The sequence below is a fragment of the Lontra canadensis genome, unplaced genomic scaffold (assembly GCF_010015895.1).
Source record: "Lontra canadensis isolate GAN:19392208 unplaced genomic scaffold, GSC_riverotter_1.0 scaffold17, whole genome shotgun sequence".
Lineage (NCBI taxonomy): Eukaryota > Metazoa > Chordata > Mammalia > Carnivora > Mustelidae > Lontra > Lontra canadensis.
Window position 1 is genome coordinate 20,762,612 of NW_022631011.1, and position 25,802 is coordinate 20,788,413.

Here is a 25,802-nt window from a genome sequence, read left to right on the forward strand (position 1 = left end):
TTTTCCACTATACATGCTAGTAGATGACTGCCTGAACTTCATTCAGTAGACCAGGATCTCCTAACCTCAGTTTTAAATTTCAGTGGGAGATAATCCAATGGCACCCACTGTTCAGGGCCTGCCTCTGATACAGTCAGAGGGAACTCTGGGGCAGGGCCTTATGATGCAAACATGGCTGCTATGTCTCCCCCAGGGGGTGTGGAAAGAGCAGTGCTCAGACAATGGTGAAAGAATAAGGTTGGCAAATGCCTCAGAAAGTGTCTACTCCTTCTGTTTGGCTTGTAAATAGAATTGACATATTAAACTCCTCGTTTTTATCAAGTATCAACAATTTTTCCATATTGTCTCCAGAAGCCTGGTCTTCCTGGCTCACCATCTGGATAGTATTTCACATGGATATAATTTACCACCCAAAACTCCAATGATATGGACAATGATTATCTGTTTTTCTAAGACTAAATTTTCCCAGTCTTTTCTTTCCTTTTTTAAAAGTGTTTTAGATTTCTATTCAAATTTGTTGATCCTCTTCTTTGACTTCTAGACTTAAATCGAGATTTGGTAAATATTTGAATGTTTTCTCCTAGATTGTCTATAATCATATTCATTCATTAAGCAAATGCTGAGCCTCTACTATGTGCCAAGAACCATTGTAGGTGCTGGGGATCCAACAGTGAACAAAACCAGACAGCCCCCACACTCTCAGCTTATGTCCTAGTGGGAGGAGATAGACCAAATGTAAATACACATATATTGTCAGGCAGTGAGGTGCAGAAAAATAAAACAGGTTGAAAGGGATAGAGAGTGATGACATGGGGGGGTGGGGCTGTTAGTTTGGAAAGCCTGTAAGGGAAGGCCTCTGTGAGCAGCACAGAGCTGAGTTAAGGAGTGAGGCCTGAAGATATCTGGCAGAAGAGCATTGAAGACGACAGGCAAGCAGGTGTAAAAGCTCTGGGATGGGGGAGCACTTGGCGTATTTAAAGAAGAAAGCTGTCAGGTTGCCCAGGGGAGGGAAAGTTGGGGGAGGGAGGTAAAGTCAGGAAAGTAGCCAGAGGCCCAGCCCTGTTTACAGTGTTTTGAGTAAGCAGTGCTATGTGGGAGAGTGTGTTAGGATGTGAGACTTTCAAATTGCTAATCACTAATCTTTATACCCTTCATTGAGCAATCTTTCCTTTTCCGTTGTTCATGCCTTTCTCCTACCTTTTAAGATTTTATCCTCTTTTGTTTTCTATTCTCTTTCATTGCTTCATCTGTCTCTTCTTTTGCAAGTATCTCATTTTTAATGATTGCTTTTGTAATGTGTAAAGATCTGATAAGGTTTCTCTTACCCTTTTTTTGAAGATTGTCTTTGACATTCTTACCTGTTTATTCTCCCAGATGACATTTAAAATAATTTCTTTTAGGTTCTTAGTAGACATACCATTGATATGTTATTGAAATTACATTCTGTATAAATTCCTTTGAGGAATGTTGACATTATTATTTAGTGTTCTCATTAAAGGACAAATTTATATCATGTAAAAATTTAAATATTGGATCATTCCTGATTTTTATTTTGTTGTGTTTGATAAAAGATGTATAATTTTGAATTGATTGGCTATGGTGCTCATTTGGGTAAGGAGTCTTTTTCATTCAGTTCAAAAAGCATTTTTTATTTAATTCTTACTTGTACTAGGCACTTTAGGCATTCAATCTAGAAATGAAGGCTCAGTACTGGAATTTCAGCTAGTTGGCAGGGGTTCAGAATTTATTTTTGGTGTTAGGGCAGAATTCTGTGAAAGAAATCACATTGTCCTCCTCTTTGCCTGAAGGGATAATTTCTCAAAAGTGCCCTGTAGATAGAATAAAAATAACAGTTGGCAGACCTCTTTATTAGACCTCTTCCTATATGCTAGCTAGAAAACCTAAAATGGCTATTATAAATTTTTTCCCCACTAAAGAAGTAATATATAATTAGTCCAAGTTTTGCCCATCAGCAGTCCTATTAAATCTACCTTTAAAATCTGAAACCCTTAAACTTCTCTATTTTCTGCGGTCTCCATTTTTTTCTATGACTAGCTCTCTAGTCCAAACCACTATTATCTTTTTCCTAGACTATTGATATTGCTTTGTAACTATTTCTCTGCTTTTCTCTTGCCCACATTTACAAGGTATTTTCCACACTGTAACCATGGTGATCTTTTTAAAAATGTTTTTATTATAGAATTTATCAAAGCTTAAAAAATAGAATAGTATAATTAATTGATGGACTCCTCTCTCTCTATTCTCAAAACTGGCCACTCTCCTGTTACTATGTTGTGTATAAATGTTTCAGTATAGGGGCGTCTGGCTGGCTCAGTCAGTTGAGCATGTGACTCTTGATCCTCAGGGTTGTGAGTTCAAGCTCTTGTTGGGTACAAAGATTACTTAAAAATAAAATCTTTAAAAAATGTATTTCAGTATATTTATAAAAGGGCTCCTTTAGAAAAAACTATAACCATGTGATGGTTGCATAGCTCTGAATATACCAAAAACCACTGAATTAATTGTACACTTTAAATGGGTGAATTATATGGTATGTGAATTATATCTCAACAGAGCTGTTAAAAAGCATTGCTACAATAACTTTAGTAAAAATTTTACAAAATCATCAAGTAGCCAGAGTTCACATTTCCCCTATTATCCTTTTTTTTTTAAGATTTTATTTATTATTTATTTGACAGAGGGAGAGAGATCACAAGAAGGCAGAGAGGCAGGCAGAGAGAGAGGGGAAAGCAAGCTCCCTGCTGAGCAGAGAGCCCGATGCAGAGCTCGATCCCAGGACCCTGAGACCATGACTTGAGCCAAAGGCAGAGGCTTTACCCACTGGCCCCTGAGGGCCACCCAGGCACCCCTCCTATTACCCTTCTTAATACTACTTTTTTTTTTTTTTTTAAGATTTTATTTATTTATTTGAGAGAGAGAGAGAGAGAGAGAGAGAGACCGTGAGAGAGAGCATGAGTGAGGAGAAGGTCAGAGAGAGAAGCAGACTCCCTGTGGAGCCGGGAGCCCGATATGGGACTCGATCCCGGGATTCCAGGATCATGACCTGAGCCGAAGGCAGTCGTCCAACCAACTGAGCCACCCAGGCGCCCACTACTTTTTAACACATTGACAGTTTTAAACAGAAGTCAGAGCCTGTTACTCTTTTTCCTAAAGCCCTTGAATGGCTCTTCATCATACTTAAAATAACCTAAATCCCTCTGCTGACTCACAACGGAGTGACCTACGAAGCCTTGACACGATGTGGCTTCTGACGTCTATCTCTCTTGCCCAGTAAATTGATTTTAGTGTTCTGTCTGTTGGAATGCCCTTCCCCTATATTTTCTCAAGACCAGATCCTTCCTTTCAGTTTAAACACCTTTTCCTCAGAAAGGCCTGCCCTAATCAGTTGCCCAGTCACCAGTCTAAAGTGGTATCCTAGTCATTCTCTATCATATCATTCACTTAGAAAGGATCGGCATAGCATAATATATTATCTGCCATGTAATTTTTTAAAAAGATTTATTTTAGAGAGCTGGGTGGGAGGTGGGAGGGAGAGAGAAAATCTCAGACTCCCCACCGAACGCAGAGTCGGATGCAGGGCTTGATCCCAGGACACTGAGATCATGACTTGGGCCGAAATTAAGAGCTAGATGCTTAAATGACTGAGCCACCCAGGTGCCCTTTTGCCATGTAATTTTTATTAATGTACTATCTTTTTCTCTTTTTCTATGCCTACCCTGCTCTCCATTTTTTTCTGTCCTGTTCACTGCTGAATCCCCAGTGCCTAAAATATTAATTGGTGCATAGTTGATCCTTGTTAGGAGAAATTCATACAAAAGACTGCCTAACACCACAGCTGGTGTTTGGTATTTATAAAAAGATTATTTGATCAGCCATCAGAAAGAATGAAATCTTTGCCATTTGCATCATCATGAATGGAACTAGAGTGTATTATACTAAGTGAAATAAGTCAGACAAATATATCCTCAGGTGGCATTTAAGAAACAACACAGATGAATATAGGGGAAAGGAAAAGAAGGAAAAATAAAAGATAAAAACAGAGAGGGAGATAAACTATAAGAGACTCTTAACTATAGAGAACAAACAGGGTTGTGAGAGGGGACGTAGGTGGAGGGATGGGCTACATGGGTGATGGGCATTAAGGAGGGCACTTGTGACAAGCCCTGGGTGTTATATGTAAGTGATGAATCACTAACTTCTACTCCTAAAACCAATACTACACTATATTTTAACTAACTTGAATTTAATTTATTTAAAAAAAAGCTTGTTTGATAGAATATGTTACCTTTCTTAAACCAGTTAGCTACGTTACTTTGAAAGTACCATATTCTACTTCCAGGTTCAGAGATGACTATTTTTTTTTTTTTTAAGCTAGCTTGCTTCATACAGTGGTCTGCTCACTTCAAAACTCAAAAAAGTAACTTTAACAAATTCTGTTTTTGTTGTTTGGCAAAACATAGAATGCTTGCATGTATGATATTGCAGAACGTCCCATAATGCCTTACTGGTTTCATTCTCCATTATCACTTTTTGCTTTTGTCCTCAGTTGTGGACCATCATGCTTGTGAGCTTTCTCTGCTACTTGTTCTCTGGTGAAGCAGCTTAAGAGTGGCTGTGGTAGACCAAATAATGGCCCCCTTAAAGATTACTTAAGTGATTAGTTAAGATCTTGAGATAGGGAGATAATCCTGAACTATCCAGGAGGGCCCAGTATACTCACAATTGTCCTTATGAAGTGGGGGAACTCAGAACATTGAGAGAGAAAACCTAAGGATGGCAACAGCGGTTGGAGTGATGTACTTTGAAGATGGGGGGACCACATATTAACGAATGTGGAATTTATTAAAGCTTAAAAAATATAATAGTATAATTAATTGATGGACTCCTCTCTCTCCAGGTATTCTCAAAACTGGCCACTCTCCTGTTACTATGTTGTGTATAAATGTTTCAGTATAGGGACGCCTGGTTGGAATGGCCAAATGGCCTCCAGAAACTAGATAGGGGCAAGGAAATAGTTTGTTCCCTAGCCTCCAGAAAGATTGAGTCCTGTCTACACCTTGATTTTTGGCCCCAGCAAAACGGATTTTGGACCTCTGAGCTCCCCAACTATGAAAGAATTCATTCTTACTGTTTGAAGTCACTGAGTTTGTGGTACTTTGGTGTAGCAGCCATGGGAAGCTAATACAATGATTTTAAAGTAAGAAGGCTTGAAGGATCATAGAACCTGTACAGAGTGCTCTGAGGTTACTCTTGCTTGCTGGCTTAATGGTTAGCTACCAAAATGAGGGCCAGAAAGAGTTGAAATGGCAGCTTCAGGTGGGTAACTCCGCAGAAGAAGAAAAAGGTGTGGCCATTGGAATAAATAAAGAATCTTATATGTTATAATAGCATGTTTTATATACAATTAAGTTCTTGGTTTCTTTCTTTTCTTGTATTTTATACAGATCAGAAACCCCTTGACCTTGCTCAGGGTGCTGAAATGAAACACATTCTTATCGGTAATAAGGTATGTAGTAATGGACTACTTGCATATGATCCTTTTTAGAAAAGATTTTGAATTCTTGAAATATGTAGATGGCATTTTTTTATGAAAACATATTCTTAATAGGTTGTCTACAAAGTGTTGAAACGATATGAAGGCCCTCTCTGGAAGGTAGGCTGGGATTATTTTTTTATTTATAAAACCAGAAAGAATTCTCAGGGGGTCCATTTTTGAAAAAAAAAAAATAATAATAATAAATTTAAAGGGTGCCTGGTGGCTCAGCTAGTTGGGCATATGCCTTCAGCTTGGATCTTGGTCTCAGGTTCCCAGGATCAAGTCCTGCATCAGGCTCCATGCTCACTACATTTCCCTCTGCCTGCTGCTTCCCCTGCTTGTGCGCTCGCGCTCATGCTCGCACTCGTGCTCGCTCTCATGCTTTCAAATAAAATTTTTTTTCAAATTTAAAAATTATTTCTGATATAATCTGTCTTGGATCTGACAACATTGACCATTTTCTGTAGCACTGGACTTCGTTAGGCTTCCACTTATTGTAGCAATTTCTGTCCTTTGTGTTGATGGTCTGACACTTTTAGGTGATAAGCCTATACAGAACAGAGTGGGAGAACAAATTCTTTTCCTTAATCATGGAATTACAATGTTTTTGTTATAAATATTGAACTAGGGAAGACTTAATAGGAATTTAATACTTGAATTGTCACAGAGCACACATATAAAATCTGGTTCTAAGAATATCTTTGCATTTTGGAATTCAGTTATGTTCTAGAATTAACTATTTTAGGGCATGCTTTTTTTTTTTTTTGCACTTGCAAACGCTGCCTCTATATATTTATGCACAAGTATGTCTATATGGTATAAAATCAGAATACTCTTTATTCAGCATTTCATTCCAGGCTTTGTCTTTGAAGTCTACAACTGAAAATCTTCCTATAAATATCCCTGAACAATATCATTAGAACCATAGTGTTCATTGTTGATCTTATTAGTATGGCATTTCTTCTATTCCTGTCCCTCTGTTGTATTACGTTTTCATTAATGCACTGAGTACCTTAGTTCATATTTGATACTTTTTAAAATTAAAAATTATATTTATTTTTAAAAATATTTTATTTATTTATGTGAGGGAGAATGAGTGAGAGAGAGCATGAGAGAGGAGAAGGTCAGAGGGAGAAGCAGACTCCCCAAGGAGCTGGGAGCCCGATGCGGGACTCGATCCCGGAAGTCCGGGATCATGACCTGAGCCGAAGGCAGTTGCTCAACCAACTGAGCCACCCAGGCGCCCAAAATTAAAAATTTTTTTAAAAGATTTTATTTATTTGTAAGAGCACAAGCAGGAGGAAGTAACAGGCAGAGGGAGGAGAGGCATGCTCCCTGCTGAGCCAGGAGCTCAGTGCGGGGCTCCATCCCAGGACCCTGAGATCATGATATGAGCCAAAGGCAAGCGCTTAACCAACTGAGCCACCCAGGCACCCCTGATCGTTTTTTTTTCTTTAATTTCTTTTGAGAGAGAGAGCGTGTGTGTGTGTGTGAGTGTGGGGAGGAGCAGAGGGAGAAGGACAAGCAGACTCCCCACTGAGCATGGAGCCTGATGTGGGACTCCATCCCAGGACCCTGAGATCACAACCTCAGCCAAATGAAGACTCTTAACCAACTGAGCCACCCAGATGCCCCCATGTTTGATCATTTTTTAATGTTCGTTAGTACTGTCTAGATGAAAGACTACAATAGCACTGTCATAACTTAATTTTTATCAGTTAGGTATTTGAATCTGGATGAGTCATTTCAGAAAATCATTGCCAATTTTTCCCTTAGAGTTCAAGATTTTTTGGCTGGAGATTATTCTGGGTAGTGTTAGAACATGGAGTCCTTTCGTGGTATAGGAAACAGTAAGTATTATCTTTATACTTATTAAATATCATTATCTAAATTTTGAAAGATTAAAAGTTTTCACTTAACTCTTTTCCTTTTGTCTTGTTAATTTAAAATTTATTTTGAAGGCCTGATGCAGTCCGTAATATTTATCGCCAGGGATGCAAGCATCTAACTCAAGCAGTATGCACGGTAGGATGACACATGCATCTTTTGCTCAAACCATGAAGTCAGTTTTGCAAGTAAATGCCCAAAATTATTTTTATAAGCTGCCTTGTAAAATCTTGGGGGTAGAAGGCACTTGTATTTTTATTTGAGAACAAGAAAAATTGTAGAAGTTCTGTTTTAAAAATATAATCAGTTTTTATTTCCACGTATTGTGGGATGGGAGAGGAGTTACCTGAAAACACGAAGAGCCTTTAACATTTTGTTTTTGTATGTGTATGTATGTATATTCACACATACATGTGTATATACCTATGTATGTATGTCCTACATGTATGTGTGTATTTATACCTGGGTAAATTGGGATAACGGAAGTTTTTCTGGTGTTAAAAATTAAAGCCTGCTTCACAATTGGGATTCTTGGGTTCTCTGTGTTCACTTTTTATATTTTTATCAACCAGGAGAAAAAAGGAGTTTCTCCTCTGTAGAGATTAGTCTAAGACTGGAGCCTAGACATACTTCCTTATTTCCTACTTCAGATCCTTTAGGGTAGTCAACACATAGTGGCAATCCATCTGCTCTTTAGAGCACAGCACCTGCCTTTCTCAGGGCGAACACCCCCCAGAAGACCAGGTGTTCCCCTTGGGGTGTCACAGACAGGGCCCATTCCCCAGGAGTACAGCCGAATTACACAGCTGGCCCCTTCAGAGTCCTCCCACCCTGTGTTCCTTTCACATTGGGCCAGAGATCCAGGGTCTTCCTCTCATCTTACCTGTTTCATCTTGTTGTTTTCTCTTTCAGGGCAATCGTGGCCATTCTCTTCTGTCCCTGCTGTGGACACACCTACTTAATACCAAGCTTTTTCCTCAGTTGGGCCCTTTATCTGGTTCTTGGCTGCATTAGGTCAAAAAACAAAGGAGATGCTCTGCCCACGCTTTTAAAATTTCTTGCTCTTTAACTTCTGTGGGATTGGTCAGCCCTTGCTGTAATATGCCTCACCTTGTGTTATAACTTTTGTTTCTTCCGTACATGTGTGCTTAAGCCGACTTCTATGAGTCGTATATCAACACAAGCTGCTGAGCGTCCCCTGTGTGGCAGCTTTAAAGCACTCTGTCTACTTTGTAGTTTCTTAAAGTAGAAGCTGAGGATATTGATTTGAGATCTTTTTTTCTAATAGTGTTTCAACTCTCAGTTTCTTAACTTTTTTCATTGTGCAGTTCAGTAACCTTAAGTACATTTGTATTATTTTGCAGCCGTCAGCACCATTCATCTCCAGAACTCTTTGTTTTCCCAAACTAAAACTCAGTACCCTTCAGTCACTAGTTCCGTTCCTTTCTATTCCCAGGCCCCGGCAGCCACCGTTCTACTTCATGTGTCTATGAATTCGACCTTGTTAGGTACCTCGTATAAGTAAATATAGGCAATATGTGTCCTTCTGTGACTGGCTTATTTTCACTTAGTATAGTATCCTCAAGATTCATCCGTGTTACAGCACGTGTCAGAATTTCTTTCCTTTTTGAAAAAATTTAGTTGTGGTAAAACACATAACATAAAATTCACTATTTTAACCATTTTTTAAGGGTACAGTTCAGTAGCTACTGTAGCTCAAGCTACTGAACTGAACTGTGTTTACTTTGTTGGGCAACACATCTCTGGAACTTTTTCATCTTGCAAAACTGGAACTCTGTCCATTGAGCAACTAACTGCCTATTTCCCCTACCCCCAGTGCCTTGCAACCATTGTTCTAACTTTTAGTTTCTTTGAGTTTGACTACTTCGATCCTCCTGCTAGTGGAATCATACAGTTTTATGTCTTTCTATGACTGCCTTACTTCACTTTAGTCTGATATCCTCAAGAATCATCCATGCTGTAATGTATGACAGGATTTCTTTTTTTTTTCCCCCAAAGGCTAAATAATATTCCATTGTTTGTATAGGCCACATTTCTTTATGCGTTCATCTGTCAGTGGGCATTTGAATTGCTTCCACCTCTTGGTGATTGTGAATAATGCTGCAGTGAATGCGGATGTGCAAATAATCTCTTCAAGATCCTGCTTTTGGATCTAGACCTAGAAGTGGAATTGCTGAATGATATGGTAGTTCTATTTTTAACTTTATGAGGAATTTCCCTGCTGTTCTCCATAGCAGCTGGCCCATTTTATGTTCACACCGACAGTGTGCAAGGGTTCCAATTTCACTTTCTCCACATCCTCATCAGCACTCCGTTCCCTTTTTTTTTTTTAAATTGAGCATCCTAATGAGTGTGAGGTGGCATCTAATTGCAGTTTGACTTGGGTTTCTGTAATGAATGGTGATGTTGAGGATCTTCTCATGTGCTTCTTAGGCATTGTGTATTGTCTTTGGAGAAATATCTGTTTAAGTCCTTTGCCCATTTTTTAACTGAGCTGTTTGGTTTTTTTGTTGGTGTTGAGTTGTAGAAGTTCTTTGTATATTCTGGATATAAACCAGTATATGGTTTGCAAATATTTTCTCCCATTCTGTGGGTTGTCTTTACGCTCTGTTGATAGTGCTCTTTGATACACAGAAGTTTTTAATTTTGATAGTCGAATTTCTCTGTTTTTTCTTTTTTTTTTTTAAAGATTTTATTTATTTATTTGACAGAGATCACAAGCAGGCAGAGAGGCAGGCAGAGAGAGAGGAGGAAGCAGGCCCCCCGCTGAGCAGAGAGCCCGATGCGGAGAGCCTGATGCGGGGCTCGATCCCAGGACTCTGACATCATGACCTGAGCCCAAGGCAGCGGCTTAACCCACTGAGCCACCCAGGCGCCCCTCTCTGTTTTTTTTCTTTTGTCACTTGTGTTTTTGTGTCATGTCCAAGGAACCCTTTCCAAGTCCACTGCTTTGAAGCTTTCTCCCTATGTTTCCTTTATGAATTTTATAGTTTCAGCTCTGACTTGTAGGGATAGATTCCTCCCGAGGCCTCTTTCCTTGGGTTGCAGATGGCTGCCTTCTTGTCAGCTCTCCCTTGGCTTTACTTTGTGTGCATGCATCCCTGGTTTCTCTTCCTCTTATGAAGGATACCAGTCTTGCTGAATTAGGGCCCCACTCTTGTGACCTCATTTAATCTTAATTTCCTCTTTAAAGGCCCTATTTACAAATAGTCTCATTGAGGGTTGGGGCTTCCACATATGAATTTGTGGAGGACACAGTTCAGTCCACAACAATCACTGTAGTCACTCCAGCTCTCATACAGGTACTGTTTGCATTGTATATCTTTTTCCATCCTTTTGCTTTCAGCCTATTTATGTGTCTCAATCTAAAATATGTCTCTCTCTCCTTTTTTTAAAAAAAAATATTAGAATGAGAGAGAAAGCATGAGAGGGGGAAGGTCTGAGGGAGAAACAGACCCCCTGCTGAGCAGGGAACCCGATAGGGGACTCTATCCCAGGACTCCAGGATCATGGCCTAAGCTGAAGGCAGTCACTCAACCAACTGAGCCACCCAGGCATCCTAAAATAAGTCTCTTACTGAGAGCATACACTCGTATCTGGTATTTTTATCCAGTTTGACAATCTCTGCCTTGTGATAGGAATGTTTAATGAGGGATGCCTGGCTGGCTCAGTCAGTGGAGCATGTGACTTTTGATCTAGGGATTGTGAGTTTGAGCCCTATGCTGGGTATAGGGATTACTTAAAAGTAAAATCTTAGAGTGTTTAATGAATTTGTACTTAATGTTGTTATTGATATAGTTGGGTTTCTCTCTGCCATTTTGCTGTTTCTGTATTTGTTTTGTTTGTTCTTCATCTTCTACATAAGATATGTATGTCTCATATGCAATTTCCTTTTGTTTGTATTTTACTGTATTTTAAAATTATTTCTTAATAGTTGCTCTGGGTATTATAATATGCATCTTAATCCATCAAAAACTACTACTTCATTCCATACTTACTGTGCTTTAATATAGTTCCACTTCCTACCCCTTCCTTTGTCTTTATTATTGTTAATATATATCATGACTCTACATGTTTGAAAACTCAGTGATAGTGTTATATCTATTGCTTTATACAATTTGTATGTTTCTTTTAAAATATTTTTATTGAGCTTTGCCCAGTGGCAGTATTATAGCCAATGAGGTTTATCTGAGGCGCGATTGTTGCTAATTAAAATGTTTTTATTGACCTATAATTCACATCATATACAGTTCACCCACTTGAAATGATTCAGTAATTTTTTTGTATGGTCAGACACTTGTGCCAACCATGAGGAGACCATGATCCATTTTAGATCCATTTCCATAATTCCCCAAAGAAACTTCATACCCATGTGCAATCATACCCTATTGCCTGTCAGTACCACCCTCTTCTAGAACCCAGATAGCCATTGATCTCTGTATATCTATAAATTTGCCTGTTCTGGACATTTCATATAAATGGAATCATATAATATGTGGTCTTTTGTTTCTGGATTCTTTTGCTTAGCATAATATTTTCGAGGTTCATCTGTATTATAGCATGTATCATTACTTCAGTCCTTTTTATGGTTAAATAATATTCCATTGTATGGATAGACAATACTTATCCATTCATCAGTTAATGAATATTTGGGTTGTTTTTACTTTTTGTCTCTTGGGAATGCTGCTGCTGTGAGCATTAGTATATAGGTTTTTGTGTGGATGCAAGTTAATCTGTGCTTTTAAAAAAAGAAGAGAGGAGAAAAAGATTTATAGTCTTTTATTCTAATTTATGTTTTTATGATTTCTAGTTCCATTTATTTTTTTTGGTGCATGTATGGGGCCATTTCCTTGCTCTGAGATAGCTCAGTTCCTTCCTTTATCCTCTGTCCTATTATTGTCATATATATTACACCTCAGTATGTTACAAGCTCAGCCATACAATTTTACAGCTGTGTAAATTGCTTTAAATTATTTGAGAAAAGAGAAAGTCTATACTCTATTAGAATTATCTATGCAATTAACTTCTGGGTTTTTTTCCCCCCTTGTTTGATGTCACTTTATTTTAGTCTAAAGAACTTTCTTTTACTCTTTTTTTAAGGTATATGTAATGAATTGTCTGAGTCTTTTTTTAATTTGGGAGTGTATTTTACCTCCATTTTAGAATAATAGTTTTATAAAACAGAGAAATTGGGTGCCTGGGTGGCTCAGTCGGTTAAAGCCTCCGCCTTCAGCTCAGGTCATGATCCCAGGGTCCTGGGATCAAGCCCCGCATCGGGCTCTCTGCTCAGCGGGGAGCCTGCATCCTCCTCTCTCTCTGCCTGCCTCTCTGCCTACTTGTGATCTCTCTGTCAAATAAATAAATAAAATCTTTAAAAAGAAAAAAAAAAAAAGAGAAATTTTCTTTCAGCACTTTGAATATGTCATCCCCTTAACTCTGTCCTTCGTTATTTTTGATGCAAAGTCAGCTGTTAATTTTACTATGCGTCCCCTTTTCTCATTACTTTCAATATTTTCTGGTTTTTGGCTGTCAATAGTTTGACTAAGATGTATCTAGGTATGGATCTCTCTGAATTTATCCTACTTGAGTTTATTGAACTTCTTTAATGTCTAATATTTTCGCTGAACTTGGGAAATTTTCAACCATTATTTCTTTAATAATAGTTTAATAATAATTTAATAATTAATTTATTAATTAAATCAAATTATTAAATTAAATTAATAATTAATTAAATTAAATTATTAATTAAATTAATAATAATTTAATAATAATTTCTTTAATAAATAGTTCTTTAATGTCCTTATGTGTTTTTTTCAGCTTTTTTTCTCTCCTTCTGTGACTTTGTCCGTTGGTACATGTGATAATGTCCTGCATTTTTTCTCCTTTCCATCTCCGATTATCTTTTTTTTTCTTTTTTTAAGATTTTATTTATTTGACAGAGAGAGAAGCAGCAAGAGAAGAAACACAAGCATTGGGAGAGGGAGAGGGAGAAGCAGGCTTCCTGACCAGCTGAGAGCCCAATATGGGGCTTGATCCCAGGACTCTGGGATCATCACCTGAGCAGAAGGCAGAAGCTTAACAGACTGAGCCACCCAGGTGTTCCCCCTCCCCACCCCCAATCTCAGATTATCTTGAGTGAATTTTTCATTTCAGTTCTTGGAATTTTCAGATTTCCATTTGGTTCTTCTTCATAACTAGCATCTTTTTATTGATATTTTCTATTTGATGAGTTATTGTCATTATGCTTTCTTTTAATTCTTTATGATTTACTTTAGTTTCTGAACATTTTTGTGAGAGCTTTTTATTTAATTTTATTTTTATTTATTTTTTTTTTTAAATTTTATTTATTTATTTATTTGACAGATAGAGATGACAAGCAGGCAGAGAGGCAGGCAGAGAGAGGAAGGGAAGCAGGCTCCCTGCTGAGCAGAGAGCCCGATGCGGGGCTCGATCCCATGACCCTGGGATCATGACCTGAGCCGAAGGCAGAGGCTTTAACCCACTGAGCCACCCAGGTGCCCCTGTGAGAGCTTTTTAAATGTCTGGCTCTTTTGCCAGTTTGTTGCCTGGCCGAATATTTTTAGACCTCATGTTCTGTGATTTTGGCCTCTCCTGATTGTTTGCTACCAAGATTGCTATTGTTTTGAGAAAGCTATAGAATTGGATTTTTCAGAGCCCTACTCTAAAGTTAGCCCCAGTGTTTAAAGCTTGCCTCATAATGATACAGTTTGCCATAGAGAAAGGAGGAGGGGGAAATGGAGTGGACTGAGGCTAAAACAGCATCCACTGTTCTTACTGAGAGATTCAATAGATTTTTCTTGAATAAATGGCTTTTCAGTATGTTGTATGTCTTCCATCAATTTTCAGTGTTGGGGAATGGTTGTTTTGATTGGGATTGCATTAATTATATAGATTTACTTGTGGAGGGTTGTTACTTTAACGCCATCAAGACCTCTAAGCTATGAACATTATATCTCTCCTTTATTGAAATCTTCTTTAATTTCCTTTTATAATGTCATATAATTTTTAGTTAAATTTGTCCTTATGTGTTTATTTTTTGAAGCTAGCATGATGGGTTTGAAATTCTCATTTTTCTATTTTTTGCTGCTATTATATATAAATTTGTTTTAAGTCCTGTGGCCTTGCTAAACTCCTTTAATAGTTTTGGTAGCTTTTTTGCAGATTCCTCAGCATCTCCTACATGTGCAATCATGTTGTCTGCAAAAAAAACAGACAACATAGATTTTTTTTTCATAGATGCCCTTAATCTGCTTTAGGAAATTATTTTCATTACCTAATTTCCTGAGAGCCCTTATCATGAGAATCTGTTGAATTTTATTAAATACTTTTTGCATATTATTGAAATGATCATAGGGTTTTACTCATCCTATTAATATGATTAATTACACTGATAGGTCGTAGGGTGTTAATAAACCAGTCATAGTGCTGGGATAAATTTCAGTTGGTCATGATATATTATTATTATTATTTTTTAAAGATTTATTTATTTTTTTATTTATTTGTCAGAGAGAGAGAGCGCACAAGCAGGCAAAGTGCCAGGCAGAGGCAGAGAGAGAAGTAGGCTCCCCACTGAGCAAGGAGCCCGATGTGGGACTCCATCCCAGGACACTGGGATCATGACCTGAGCCGAAGGCAGCGGCTTAACCGACTGAGCCACCCAGGTGCCCATGATATATTATTATTTTAGTAAATTGTTAATATTTTGTTAAGAATTTTTGCTTCTGTGTTCCTGATGGATATTGGTTTATATTTCATGATATATTTTGTGTGGTTTTTGGAATCTGAGAAATACTGGTTTCCTGTAATGAATTAGAAAATATTTCTTTTCAGGTTTTTTGGGAAGTTTTTATAAGATTAGGTTTATTTCTTTCCTAAATGCTGATATAATTCATGGGCCAAAAAGTTGGGGGTTTTTGTTGTTGTTTTTTAAGGAAAGGATGGTAATTATAAATTTCTTCAGTTGCTAAAGGGCTAGTTCAAATTTTCTATTTCTTCTTGAGTTGGTGTTTGTAATTTTTGCCTTTCAAAAAATTTGTCCTTTTTCTTAGGTTATCAAACCTTTTGGTACTAATATTCCCTTATTATGTTTTTAATGTTTGTATGATAGGTAGTGCTGTGCTCTCTTTCATTTTTTTATATTAATAATTTGTGTCTTTTTTCTTCCCTAGATTAATCTGGCTAGCAGTTTATCAATTTTATTGATCTCTCCAAAGAACTAGTTCTTGATTTTTTTTTGAAACTTTTTGTTTTCTGTTTTCTTTTGATTTTTTTTGTTCTTTTTAAGAAATTTCTCTATGCTTCAGTTTTTTTTTTTTAAGATTTTTATTTATTGATTTGACAGACAGAGATCACAAGTAGACAGAGAGGCAGGCAGAGAGAGAGAGAGGGAAGCAGGCTCCCTGCTGAGCAGAGAGCCCGATGTGGGACTCGATCCCAGGACCCTGAGATCATGACCTGAGCTGAAGGCAGCGGCTTAACCCACTGAGCCACCCAGGCGCCCCTCTATGCTTCAGTTTTAATTAATAGTTTCTCAAGGTCAAAGGTTGGATTATTGATTAAGGTCTATTTTCTTTACTAATACAGCCATTTAAAGCTATACTTTTATCTTTGTAACCATTTTAGTTTCATGCGGCTAATTTTGGTATGTTTTCATTAGTAGTTCAAAATTTTGTCTAATTTCTATTAGAAATTAGTAGAATTTCTATTAAGGGGGACCTGGGTGGCTCAGTAGGTTGGGGCCTCTGCCTTTGGTTCAGGTCATAATCCCAGGGTCCTGGCATTGAGCCCCAAGTCAGACTCTCTGCTCAGCAGGGAGCCTGCTTCCTCCTCTCTCTCTGCCTGCCTCTCTGCCTAATTGTGATCTCTGTCAAATAAATAAATAAAATCTTCAAAAAAAAATTTCTATTCATAGAAATCTTGTCTTTGAACCAATGAATATTTAATTTTCAAGTAATTGGAAGTGTTCTTCTAAGTGATTGGGATGTTTATGATCTGTTTCTGATTTATAATTTAATTTCATTTTGGTCATTGAATGTGTCCTTTATGATTTCTGTTTTTTTCAGATGTACTGAGACTTGCTTAATGGCTCTATGAGTGGATTATCCCAGTAAATGCATTTAAAAATAATGTGTATTTTGCTACTGCTAGGTTTAGAGTCCTATAAATATCCAGTCATGGTGGTTGATAGTACTGTTCAGATCTGTGTTTTGCTGATTTTTGGCTAATTATATCAGTTGCTTAGAGGGGTATCAAAATAAGCAACTATGCTTGTGGAATTGTTCATTTCTCAGTTATTGAGCACATACATACCAATGATCTTGTCTTCTGAATAATTGACCCTTTTATTATTATATGGTGGCCCTCTTTATCTCCTGTAGTATATTTACTTTTGAAATCCATTTTGACCAATATTACCTAAGCACTCAGGCCTTATGCTCACTATTTGCATAGTATCTCTTTTTCTCTCCCATTTCCTTTTAACCTATACATCTTTATTTTCTGTCTGTGTAGATAGTATATATTTGGGTCCCTATTAACCATTCTGAAAATTTGCCTTTAATTAGACTTCTCTTGAGAATATGTTCCACTTTCTTCTTCACGTATCAGGTAATTTTGGATTGTATCCTTAATATTATGAAATGTTAAGTTCTGGGGATTCTGGGTTCTGTTATTTTTCTCTGCTAAATGTTATTTCCACTGTTTTAGCAGGTCATATTCTTGACTGGGTTTAGGTTGTAAACTCTGTTTTTTGGGTAGCAGCTCTGGTCTGCATTTAGATAGGTTGTATTTAAGAGACCGTTTTGAATCCTTTCTCAGCATCTATTAGACATGTGACAGGCAGTTTGGGGATCTCTTCTTTTTTCCCTTGGAGGATTACTCCCACTTTCTTTAGTATTTCTGCCTCCCTGGCTCTTCCTTATTAATTCTCAAAGACAGATTGTAGATTTTTCCATGTGTGCCCATGCTGCTTGTGTCCCCCTGTGGACTGTATGTCCCAGCTGAAAAACCTTGGGGTGGGAACTTATTTGCGTAGTTATTTCCTTTCCTCCAAGAGCATTCCCTATCTGAGTCTGTCAACTTTTGTTCACTCTCCAGTTCCGTCAGGCAGTTGCTTTTTTTTTTTTTTTTTAAGATTTTATTATCCATTTTGAGAGAGAGTTCCAGCGTGCATAAGCAGGGGAGGGGCAGAGGGACAGAAAGAATCTCAAGTAGAAGCCATGCCCAGCACAGAGCTCACTCTCACAACCCAAGCTGAAATCAAGAGTCAGACACCCAACTGATGCAGCACCCCCAGCACCCATCCCCCATCCTGGGCAGTTGCTTTTTATAGTTGTTTTCTGCAAGGAGGAGGGTGGTACTCTTGTAGGGTCTGGAAGTAGAAGTCTGTCTTTTTCCATTCCTTTTTTTTTTTTTTTTTTTAAAGACTTTATTAGAGAGAGAGTGTGTAAGCGAGAGAGCACAAGCAGGGGGAACACCAGAGGGAGAGGGAGAAGCAGATTCCCCACAGAACAGGGAGCCCAATGTGAGGCTTAATCTCAGGACCCTAAGATTATGATCTGAGCCAAAGGCAGCCACTTAACCGACTGAGCCACCTAGGCACCCCTATCTTTTTCCATTCTTAAATCCCCTCACTTTCCAAACATATGTTTCAATGAAACATAATTTTTTATCTTCTTTTCCTTTCCCCCTTCCTTACCAATTTCATATGTACTTACTCTTTTACACTCAGTTCAAATATTTTGTACATTCAGCTCAAACAAAACGTTCAGGAGAATGGTATGAACAAGAAATTGGGGCTCTTATATTTAAAGAATTTTATAGCCCAAGTGCATGCTAAGTTATTAAATATAAAGGACAAAACTACATACCTAATTGACTATTCAATTAGGACTGTTTACCTAATCGACTATTCAATTAGGACTATATTTTGACTATTCAAATAGAAATGAGTAACTATGAATATGAAAGCCAGATGTTATTAAAGATAAGCTGCAATGCATGTGATATCCCCAGTACATCAATTTTTCCTCCAGTTTTTACCATTTGGTATTTTAAATATTCAATTGGATATAATTAAGTTATGTTAATATTGTTATGTATTACATATACTATTATATATATATATACACACATACACACATACATATATCCTATTTTATGTGCATGAATGATATTGTCTTACTGACTTCTTTATATCCAAGGTAAAATCCACTGATAGCTGCCTCTTCTTTATTAAATGCTTTGATGACACTATTCATGGCTTCAGGGTTCCTAAGAATAGTCTTCAACAGTCAAGAGAGGTAATTTTATGGATTCATTTATCTTTCATAGAACTTAATATTTAGAAACGAAGAATATAAGATCAATAATATCTAAAATTTTGTTGACTGTACTTTTTAATGGGGGCGATTATATGAAGCTTGAAATTTGGCTTATGTATTAATTTATCAACATGTACCTGCAGATATTTTCTGTTCATAATTATCTTTATTAATTTGATTTTGTGAATCATTTTCAGAAAAAAGTCCTGAATGATTATATAGTCTGCCTCTTAATTTATAGGTGTAGAAACTGAAGCCAGTGAGATTGAAGCGCTCTCTCAAGGTCACGCAGCTTACAAGTGACAAAACCCAGCTTCAGCTTAGGTGTTCTGATTTATTACAATATAGCCTCAGCCTTCCTTTGTGGTAAATTGAACAACAGCAACAAGCAAGCAAATTGGGATTGATGTGACAGAAATTCATAGTGCAGTTTTTTAATGGACACTCCATATTCCTTTAGATCAAAGGAGTATTTGTAGACCTGTCTTGTTTTTTGTAAATTATGTAAGGGGTTAAAAGAATCTATTTCCAAAGTGGTTAACTTTGGCCCTGCAAAGAACCCTAAATGATCTAAATCCTGACTCTCTGACCATATCATAAAGTGGTAAAATTTGACCTTGAGTAATGCTGTAAGAAATGAGAAGTAACACAGATACTTTTAGGGAAAATATTCTTTTTGTGAAATCACTGATATTTTAAAAACATTAGTAAAAGCTAAAGCATCAAGGCAATTGTTGGCTTTCTTATAACTCGATTACAAGTTAGTAAAACTGTATTTCTGGACATATTAGTATACAGTAGCATATCCAACACTGTGGAAAGTCTATAATTTTAAGTGAAAAAATTTCCACCCATTACTCAGCTTTTATAATGTGTATCTTAATAGTATTGAGTATGTAAACTTATAGGTGATATTTTTTAAAGTATTAGGAAGTTTTTTTAATCCAGAAATGTCATGGATAAGAGACCTGCATCATTCTTTTGTTGTTGGTTGGTTTGGGTTTCTTTTATTTTTTTGAATCTGTAATATCTTCTCCACGTAAATTTTAACTTTCTAAATCATTGGCATATTCTCTCTTTTTTGAGTAAAAATGCATTTCACTTTTATTTCAATTCTTGGATTATTTCAGGACTGGCTGGAAGCAATAGAAGATCATTCTGCTTATAGCACTCACTACTGTTCCCAGGACCAGCTGAGTGATGACGAAGAGGAAGATGCAATTTCAGCTATAGACTTGAAGGAATCCTTAGAGGTAATAGAAAAACCAAACGACTTTTATAGCTAACTCTGTCCCCAAGAATTTTTTTTTTTCAAATGTGAGATTTTGAAATTAAGAAATCTGACAATGGAGATAATGATGTTCTTTGTCCAGTAATATTTTATGCTATTTATAATGTCTGTTATGAGGATACTGTCAAATGTCTCTGTAGATAATGCTCTAAAGATAGGATCCTATGCCCAAATATATCTTTTTCGGTTAAAATGTTTTCATTGCTGTAATCAGATTGTCATTCTGTTTGAAAACTGCCGCCAGTAGGGGGAGCGTGCAGAGCTTGACTTGCTGCCCTTTATGACTTCACTGCATATTTCAGAGTTTAAATAATGCAACCATAGTGATACCTATCCTGGCTGGTAGTTTCATTTAAAACCACTTGTAATCTGTAACTTCATTGATTAGAGGTAAGATAAAGCATCAGTAATAGAAGGACAGGCCTTTATCTGAAGTGATGTCAAAGCCTTAGCCATAGAGAAATACCAGTATGTGTTATTGAAATGAAATAGGTTTTTTTGTTTCTTTGTTTTTTGTTTTTAAATCTGGACATCAGTTTACTGGCTGTGTCTTTTAAATGGGAACGGGGTTTGGAAGAATTAGAACTACAAAAGGTTGATGGATGATGGAGTTTCAATCTAAATAATTATGTCAGAACATACAATTTGCCTACAAAATTTAATCTCTTTTTTTTTTTTCTCTAACTAAATGAAGTGGTTGCAGGATTTGAACGTTTCCAAATCAACAGCTTTAATGAAGTTAAGTTTGCTAATACCTAGGGAGTTTTATTGACTTAAGGACCTGTAAACGTAGAGATTTTGGCTCTTTTGATCCCTAGTCCTATTTTATGATAGAACATTAAAAAACTTGAGCTCTTCCATGTTTGGTTGAAGACATTGCCAGAATTTATTGACATTTGCTTTACCATTGCTACTTCTGTGTTGTTGTTTTTTTTAAGCCTAATGTATAGAGTGACAACCATAAACATAATTTTCAGATCTGTGAACTTTGCAAAAATAACATCCACCAGAGCATCTAAATAACATTAAAACCGTTCGAGTAAATAAAGTTTACATATCTACGGCCAGAATCATGTTAAACAAATGAAAAAAAAACCAAAACTGCTAAATATTTCAACTTTTAGTCAGTATTCCCTCCATGAAAAGAAGTCCTTTCCTATTTATCCTCAAAATAAGGTAAATGATAAAACGTAGAAGGACTGGGCGCCTGGGTGGCTCAGTGGGTTAAGCCGCTGCCTTCGGCTCAGGTCATGATCTCAGGGTCCTGGGATCGAGTCCCGCATCGGGCTCTCTGCTCAGCGGGGAGCCTGCTTCCCTCTCACTCTCTCTGCCTGCCTCTCTGCCTACTTGTGATCGCTCTCTGTCAAATAAATAAATAAAATCTTAAAAAAACAACAACAACAAAAAAAAACGTAGAAGGACTTAGAAAGCATACCAATTTTTCCTAGGATTATTATGGTAATTTTAAGACATTTTTAATGGAAGCTACAGGTAAAATAAAAGCATACTAACTCATGTTATCATTAAAAAAGTTTTTTTGAAAAAACTGTTTCTTTGGTATAGTTTTCAGTTTTTCATGTTATCAACTTCAACTGTACCTTTTATTTTATTCACTTGAGTATCATGCTCTTATGTTAACTTTAAAACCATTAAGTTTTTCAACTTCTAGATTTTTATAGCACCTGAAGTCGGGGAGAGTGTTTAGCACTTTCATGTTTTGTAGGTTACAAACATGTTTCTGTCCAACGGAATTTGAATGCTAATTCTGTGAATCTTGACTCTGTCTCAACTCCTGAAGTTTGGTCCAAAAATAGGTTAAAATCTGAAATGAGCTGTGAAGTATGTTAAATTGTAGCTTGTGGTAGACTGGCTCCAGAATGCCTTTGATCATTGGATTCTTAAATTGTAAGGATATTCTGGGACCTATTTGTGAAATGAAACCTATTACAGATGTTTATAGACTTTCTAAAGGGAATTAGGAACTCTAGGGTTAGAATACTCTAAAACCATCTGAACTGGCGTAAAACTAAACTTATTTCCTCAGCCTGGTTTTGGACAAGACCTTATGGGGCAGGGGAAATGTCCACACTGAAAAAAGTGGCCAGGTTATATGATGTTTTTGGTCTCCTCTTATCTCCACCCAAAATGAGGACCTCCAAAAATTGAAAATGGGTTTTCACTTATCTCTCTGTCATGCCCTGAGGTTAGGTCTCCAGAGAGAAAAGTATAAGACAAACCATAGAAATATTGGCCTTATGGTTGTTGCCTTAATGACAACTTGAAAACATTTCAAATATAAAAATAGGAAGACAAATTCAAGCACAGTGTTGGTGTAGAAATCCTGCCCAATACGGTAGCTAATAGACACATTTGGCTATTCAGACATAGAATTAAAAATTCAGCTCCTTTTAACTGAACACAGTTCAAATGCTCAGTAGTCACATGTAGCTACCACTTTGAATAGTACAGTGTAGAATGCTTCTATCGTTGTAGAGCGTACTATGGGACAAAACTGGGATAGGCTCTTAGATTCGGGGTGGCACAAGGAAAGTGAGGGTTTCATTTGTTGATGATATCTTGATTCTATAGGATCTGAAAGTCAGTGTTATAAGGATTTAATGAGCAGAAGATGCTAAATTTTAGTCAAATGAGAAAGTGATATAATACTTTCCGGATTTAAAGGTGAGTGATGTCTATTATTCAAATGAATGTGCAGGAAGATGAATGTACATCAACATAGGGCTGATAAATATAAGATTGGTACATTCAATACAAGAATGAGTCAGATTTATATATATTGATGTATCTAAGATTTATGGTTACGTGAAAAGGGCAAGGTAGAAAATGATGTATCTAATATGCTACTATTTGGGAGAAGAAGCAGGGTCTTACACACACATTTGTGTGTAGGCTTAGGTCATCCCTGGCAAGATGAGAAATTATTAACAGTGGTTGCTTTGAGGCTGGTAAAGGGGGAAAATAGGGACTCTAGGACTGATATGTGAGAGAGAACTGCCTTTTTCTCTCTATATCCTTTCATTTAAGTTTTTTTATTTTGTGTGAATATCTACTGCAAAATAGCACATTAGGAAGATTACACAGCCATGATGATCCCCAGGTACCAAGAAGAATAAATGTGCTACCTATTGACTTAGATTGAGGGGAGATGGATTTGGCTGGAGGTAGGGAGCCTTGGAGGTGAGCCTTGGGGCACCAGTACTCACAATCCTGGCTGTTTTCTGCAAAGAGGAATGTCATCAGAGTTATATTACATATATGCATATATATATATAATATAATCTCTAAAAAGTTTCTGTACAATAAAGTGAATGCATTTTATGTCTTCAGTTTGACATGTTCTGACAAATGTATATACCCTTTGTAACCACCACTTCTCTCAAGATAGAGACATTTTCTTTTTTTCTTTTTTTTTTTTTTTATAAAGATTTTATTTTATTTATTTGACAGACAGAGATCACAAGCAGGCAGAGAGGCAGGCAGAGAGAGAGGAGGAAGCAGGCTCCCCGCTGAGCAGAGAGCCCGATGCGGGGCTCGATCCCAGGACTCTGAGATCATGACCTGAGCCGAAGGCAGCGGCTTAACCCACTGAGCCACCCAGGCGCCCCAAGATAGAGACATTTTCATCATCTCAGAAAGTTCCCTAGGGCCTCTTCCCTAGCAATGCACTTCACCTCCATCTCAGGCAACCACTGATCTGCTTTCTGTCCTTATAGGTATCACTTTTGCCTGTTCTAGAATTGTGTGGAATTGGAATCATACTGTATGTGCTCATTGGAACCTGTCTTCTTTCATTCACTATGTCGTATCTGTAGTTTGTCCCTTTGAATTGCTTGAGTAGAGGCAGTCTGCTTCTGTTCTTAATTAACCGAATGTGGGTTGTAGCAAAGAGCCTGGAATTTATGACCTCTCCCCTACCCTATTCAGTCCTCCTGAGCCCTTGATAATACATATTTGAGCTGTTTTTCTAGGCCAGGAATAATAAAGTGGTTTAACATCAACTTAAACGCAAGAGCCAGTATCTGGGTGGGCAGAAGTAGGAGCAGGAGGCCTGCGTTGGGAACATGCTCAGCTGCTCACCTGGGTGCTTCTGCCCTCTAGGCCCTGAGTCTGTGGATGCCACTCTGTTCTTGAGTTCTGTGCCCAGATAACTTTGGTTTAAAATATCGTCATGCGGGGTGCCTGGGTGGCTCAGTTGGTTGAGCAGCTGCCTTCAGCTCAGGTCATGATCCCGGACTTCTAGGATCGAGTCCCGCATCGGGCTCCCAGCTCCTTGGGGAGTCTGCTTCTCCCTCTGACCTTCTCCTCTCTCATGCTTTCTCTCACTCATTCTCCCTCAAATAAATAAATAAATAAAATCTTAAAAAAAAAAATATCGTCATGCTTGGGCATTTGGTCATTGCTTAAGAGTTGTTTATGTAGAATTAAAAAAAAAAAACCTAAAAACAATGCCTGACATAAGGTGAATGGCTTAGAAGTTAAGAATGGGACACCATGCTGGGCTTTGCAAAGAACTCCTGAACAGTAACCTTTCTAAATAGATTTCTAGGTTTACCTAATATAACCGGTAGCTGCTAAGGGGGAAATTATAGCAAATTGGAGGATGTGAACATATTATTTGTATTAATAACCTCTTTCCATTCGTTTTACCTTCAAAACCACACCGACTGTTTAGAAGAGAAGACACATTATACCTAATTATAAAGCAGAATGTGTAGAGATCAGATCTTTTCCAGCTGACCTAATACGTACCTTTTATTAAAACAGGTAAATCCTCCATCAGGGAAGCTCTTTTTTGTAACTGTCCGTCAGGTAGATATGTTAGGGGAAGAGGAATGGGATTCAGGTATTTGAGGGTGATGTTATGGAGAATGTTCTTGTCTTTATAACCCCAGGAGCCCTAGCCTGTTCATTACGGATTCTCAGGAGATGAAGCCAGTGCTTGCTCTTACGCATCCAGCTCACTTTCACCATAGAAAGGAAAAGAGAAGATGGTAGCATTGACTTGCATGTGGGCAGGAGGATTAACTATAGAGTAGAAATGACAATTTTCTTTTAATCAATCATAAGTGATACATTTGGTTGCAATGCCTGTTTCAGGTTCTTCAGATCAACCTCTTCTCTGCTTTCAACCTGTATTTATGGGCTGTGTCCACAAAAGTGACCCAGGACACCATTTCCCTTTCTGTGGTGTTGTTAAATTGTGTAGTGTTAGGTATCTTCCCTCCTCAAAAAAAAAAAAAAAAAATTATTATATTTTTTATGTTGTTAGAGCTCTCAACACAGAGTAATGTAGATTTTAAAGAGAACATTTCCTGTCACTAATGTGGTACCATGAATAATCCTGCTGTGGTGGAGCTGAGCATCATAAGCACTGAAAATTTTATAAGGCGAAAAGGAGAAAAGCCTGGTTACCTGTGCCCTTTGTCATGTCGGACTGATTTGGGAGGAGCAAAAATGTTTAGTGATGAGCCAGTTGGGATTAGGAGTACAAAGTGGGGAATTCATAAGAATAAGCAGTACTCTGCCTACAACAATGTGATTCTGATATTAGACTCAAGGTTATCAGAATAGACATTTTTCATTGCCATAACCAACTGACTTCACAATGATAATTTTCTTGCTTATTCTTCCTACTTCTTGAAAGTAAAACTAACATCAAAATTACATTGTTAATCAATTTGAT

At 37.4% G+C, this 25,802-nt stretch overlaps 1 protein-coding gene and 1 pseudogene across 2 annotated transcripts in view; both read left to right on the forward strand.

Annotated features, from left to right (window-relative positions):
• Positions 1 to 25,802, forward strand: part of OSBPL1A (oxysterol binding protein like 1A) — a 239,611-nt gene that overhangs the window by 73,750 nt on the left and 140,059 nt on the right. The window contains exons 8-13 of one of the 2 annotated variants that reach the window (XM_032859742.1): positions 5,466 to 5,527; positions 5,630 to 5,674; positions 7,334 to 7,407; positions 7,519 to 7,582; positions 18,688 to 18,786; positions 19,938 to 20,060. In XM_032859742.1, coding sequence (XP_032715633.1) covers positions 5,466 to 5,527; positions 5,630 to 5,674; positions 7,334 to 7,407; positions 7,519 to 7,582; positions 18,688 to 18,786; positions 19,938 to 20,060 — 467 coding nt within the window. The remainder of the gene's footprint in view (positions 1 to 5,465; positions 5,528 to 5,629; positions 5,675 to 7,333; positions 7,408 to 7,518; positions 7,583 to 18,687; positions 18,787 to 19,937; positions 20,061 to 25,802) is intronic. The other variant, XM_032859743.1, reaches the window with a different exon arrangement.
• LOC116868998 lies at positions 11,614 to 11,774 on the forward strand (annotated as a pseudogene).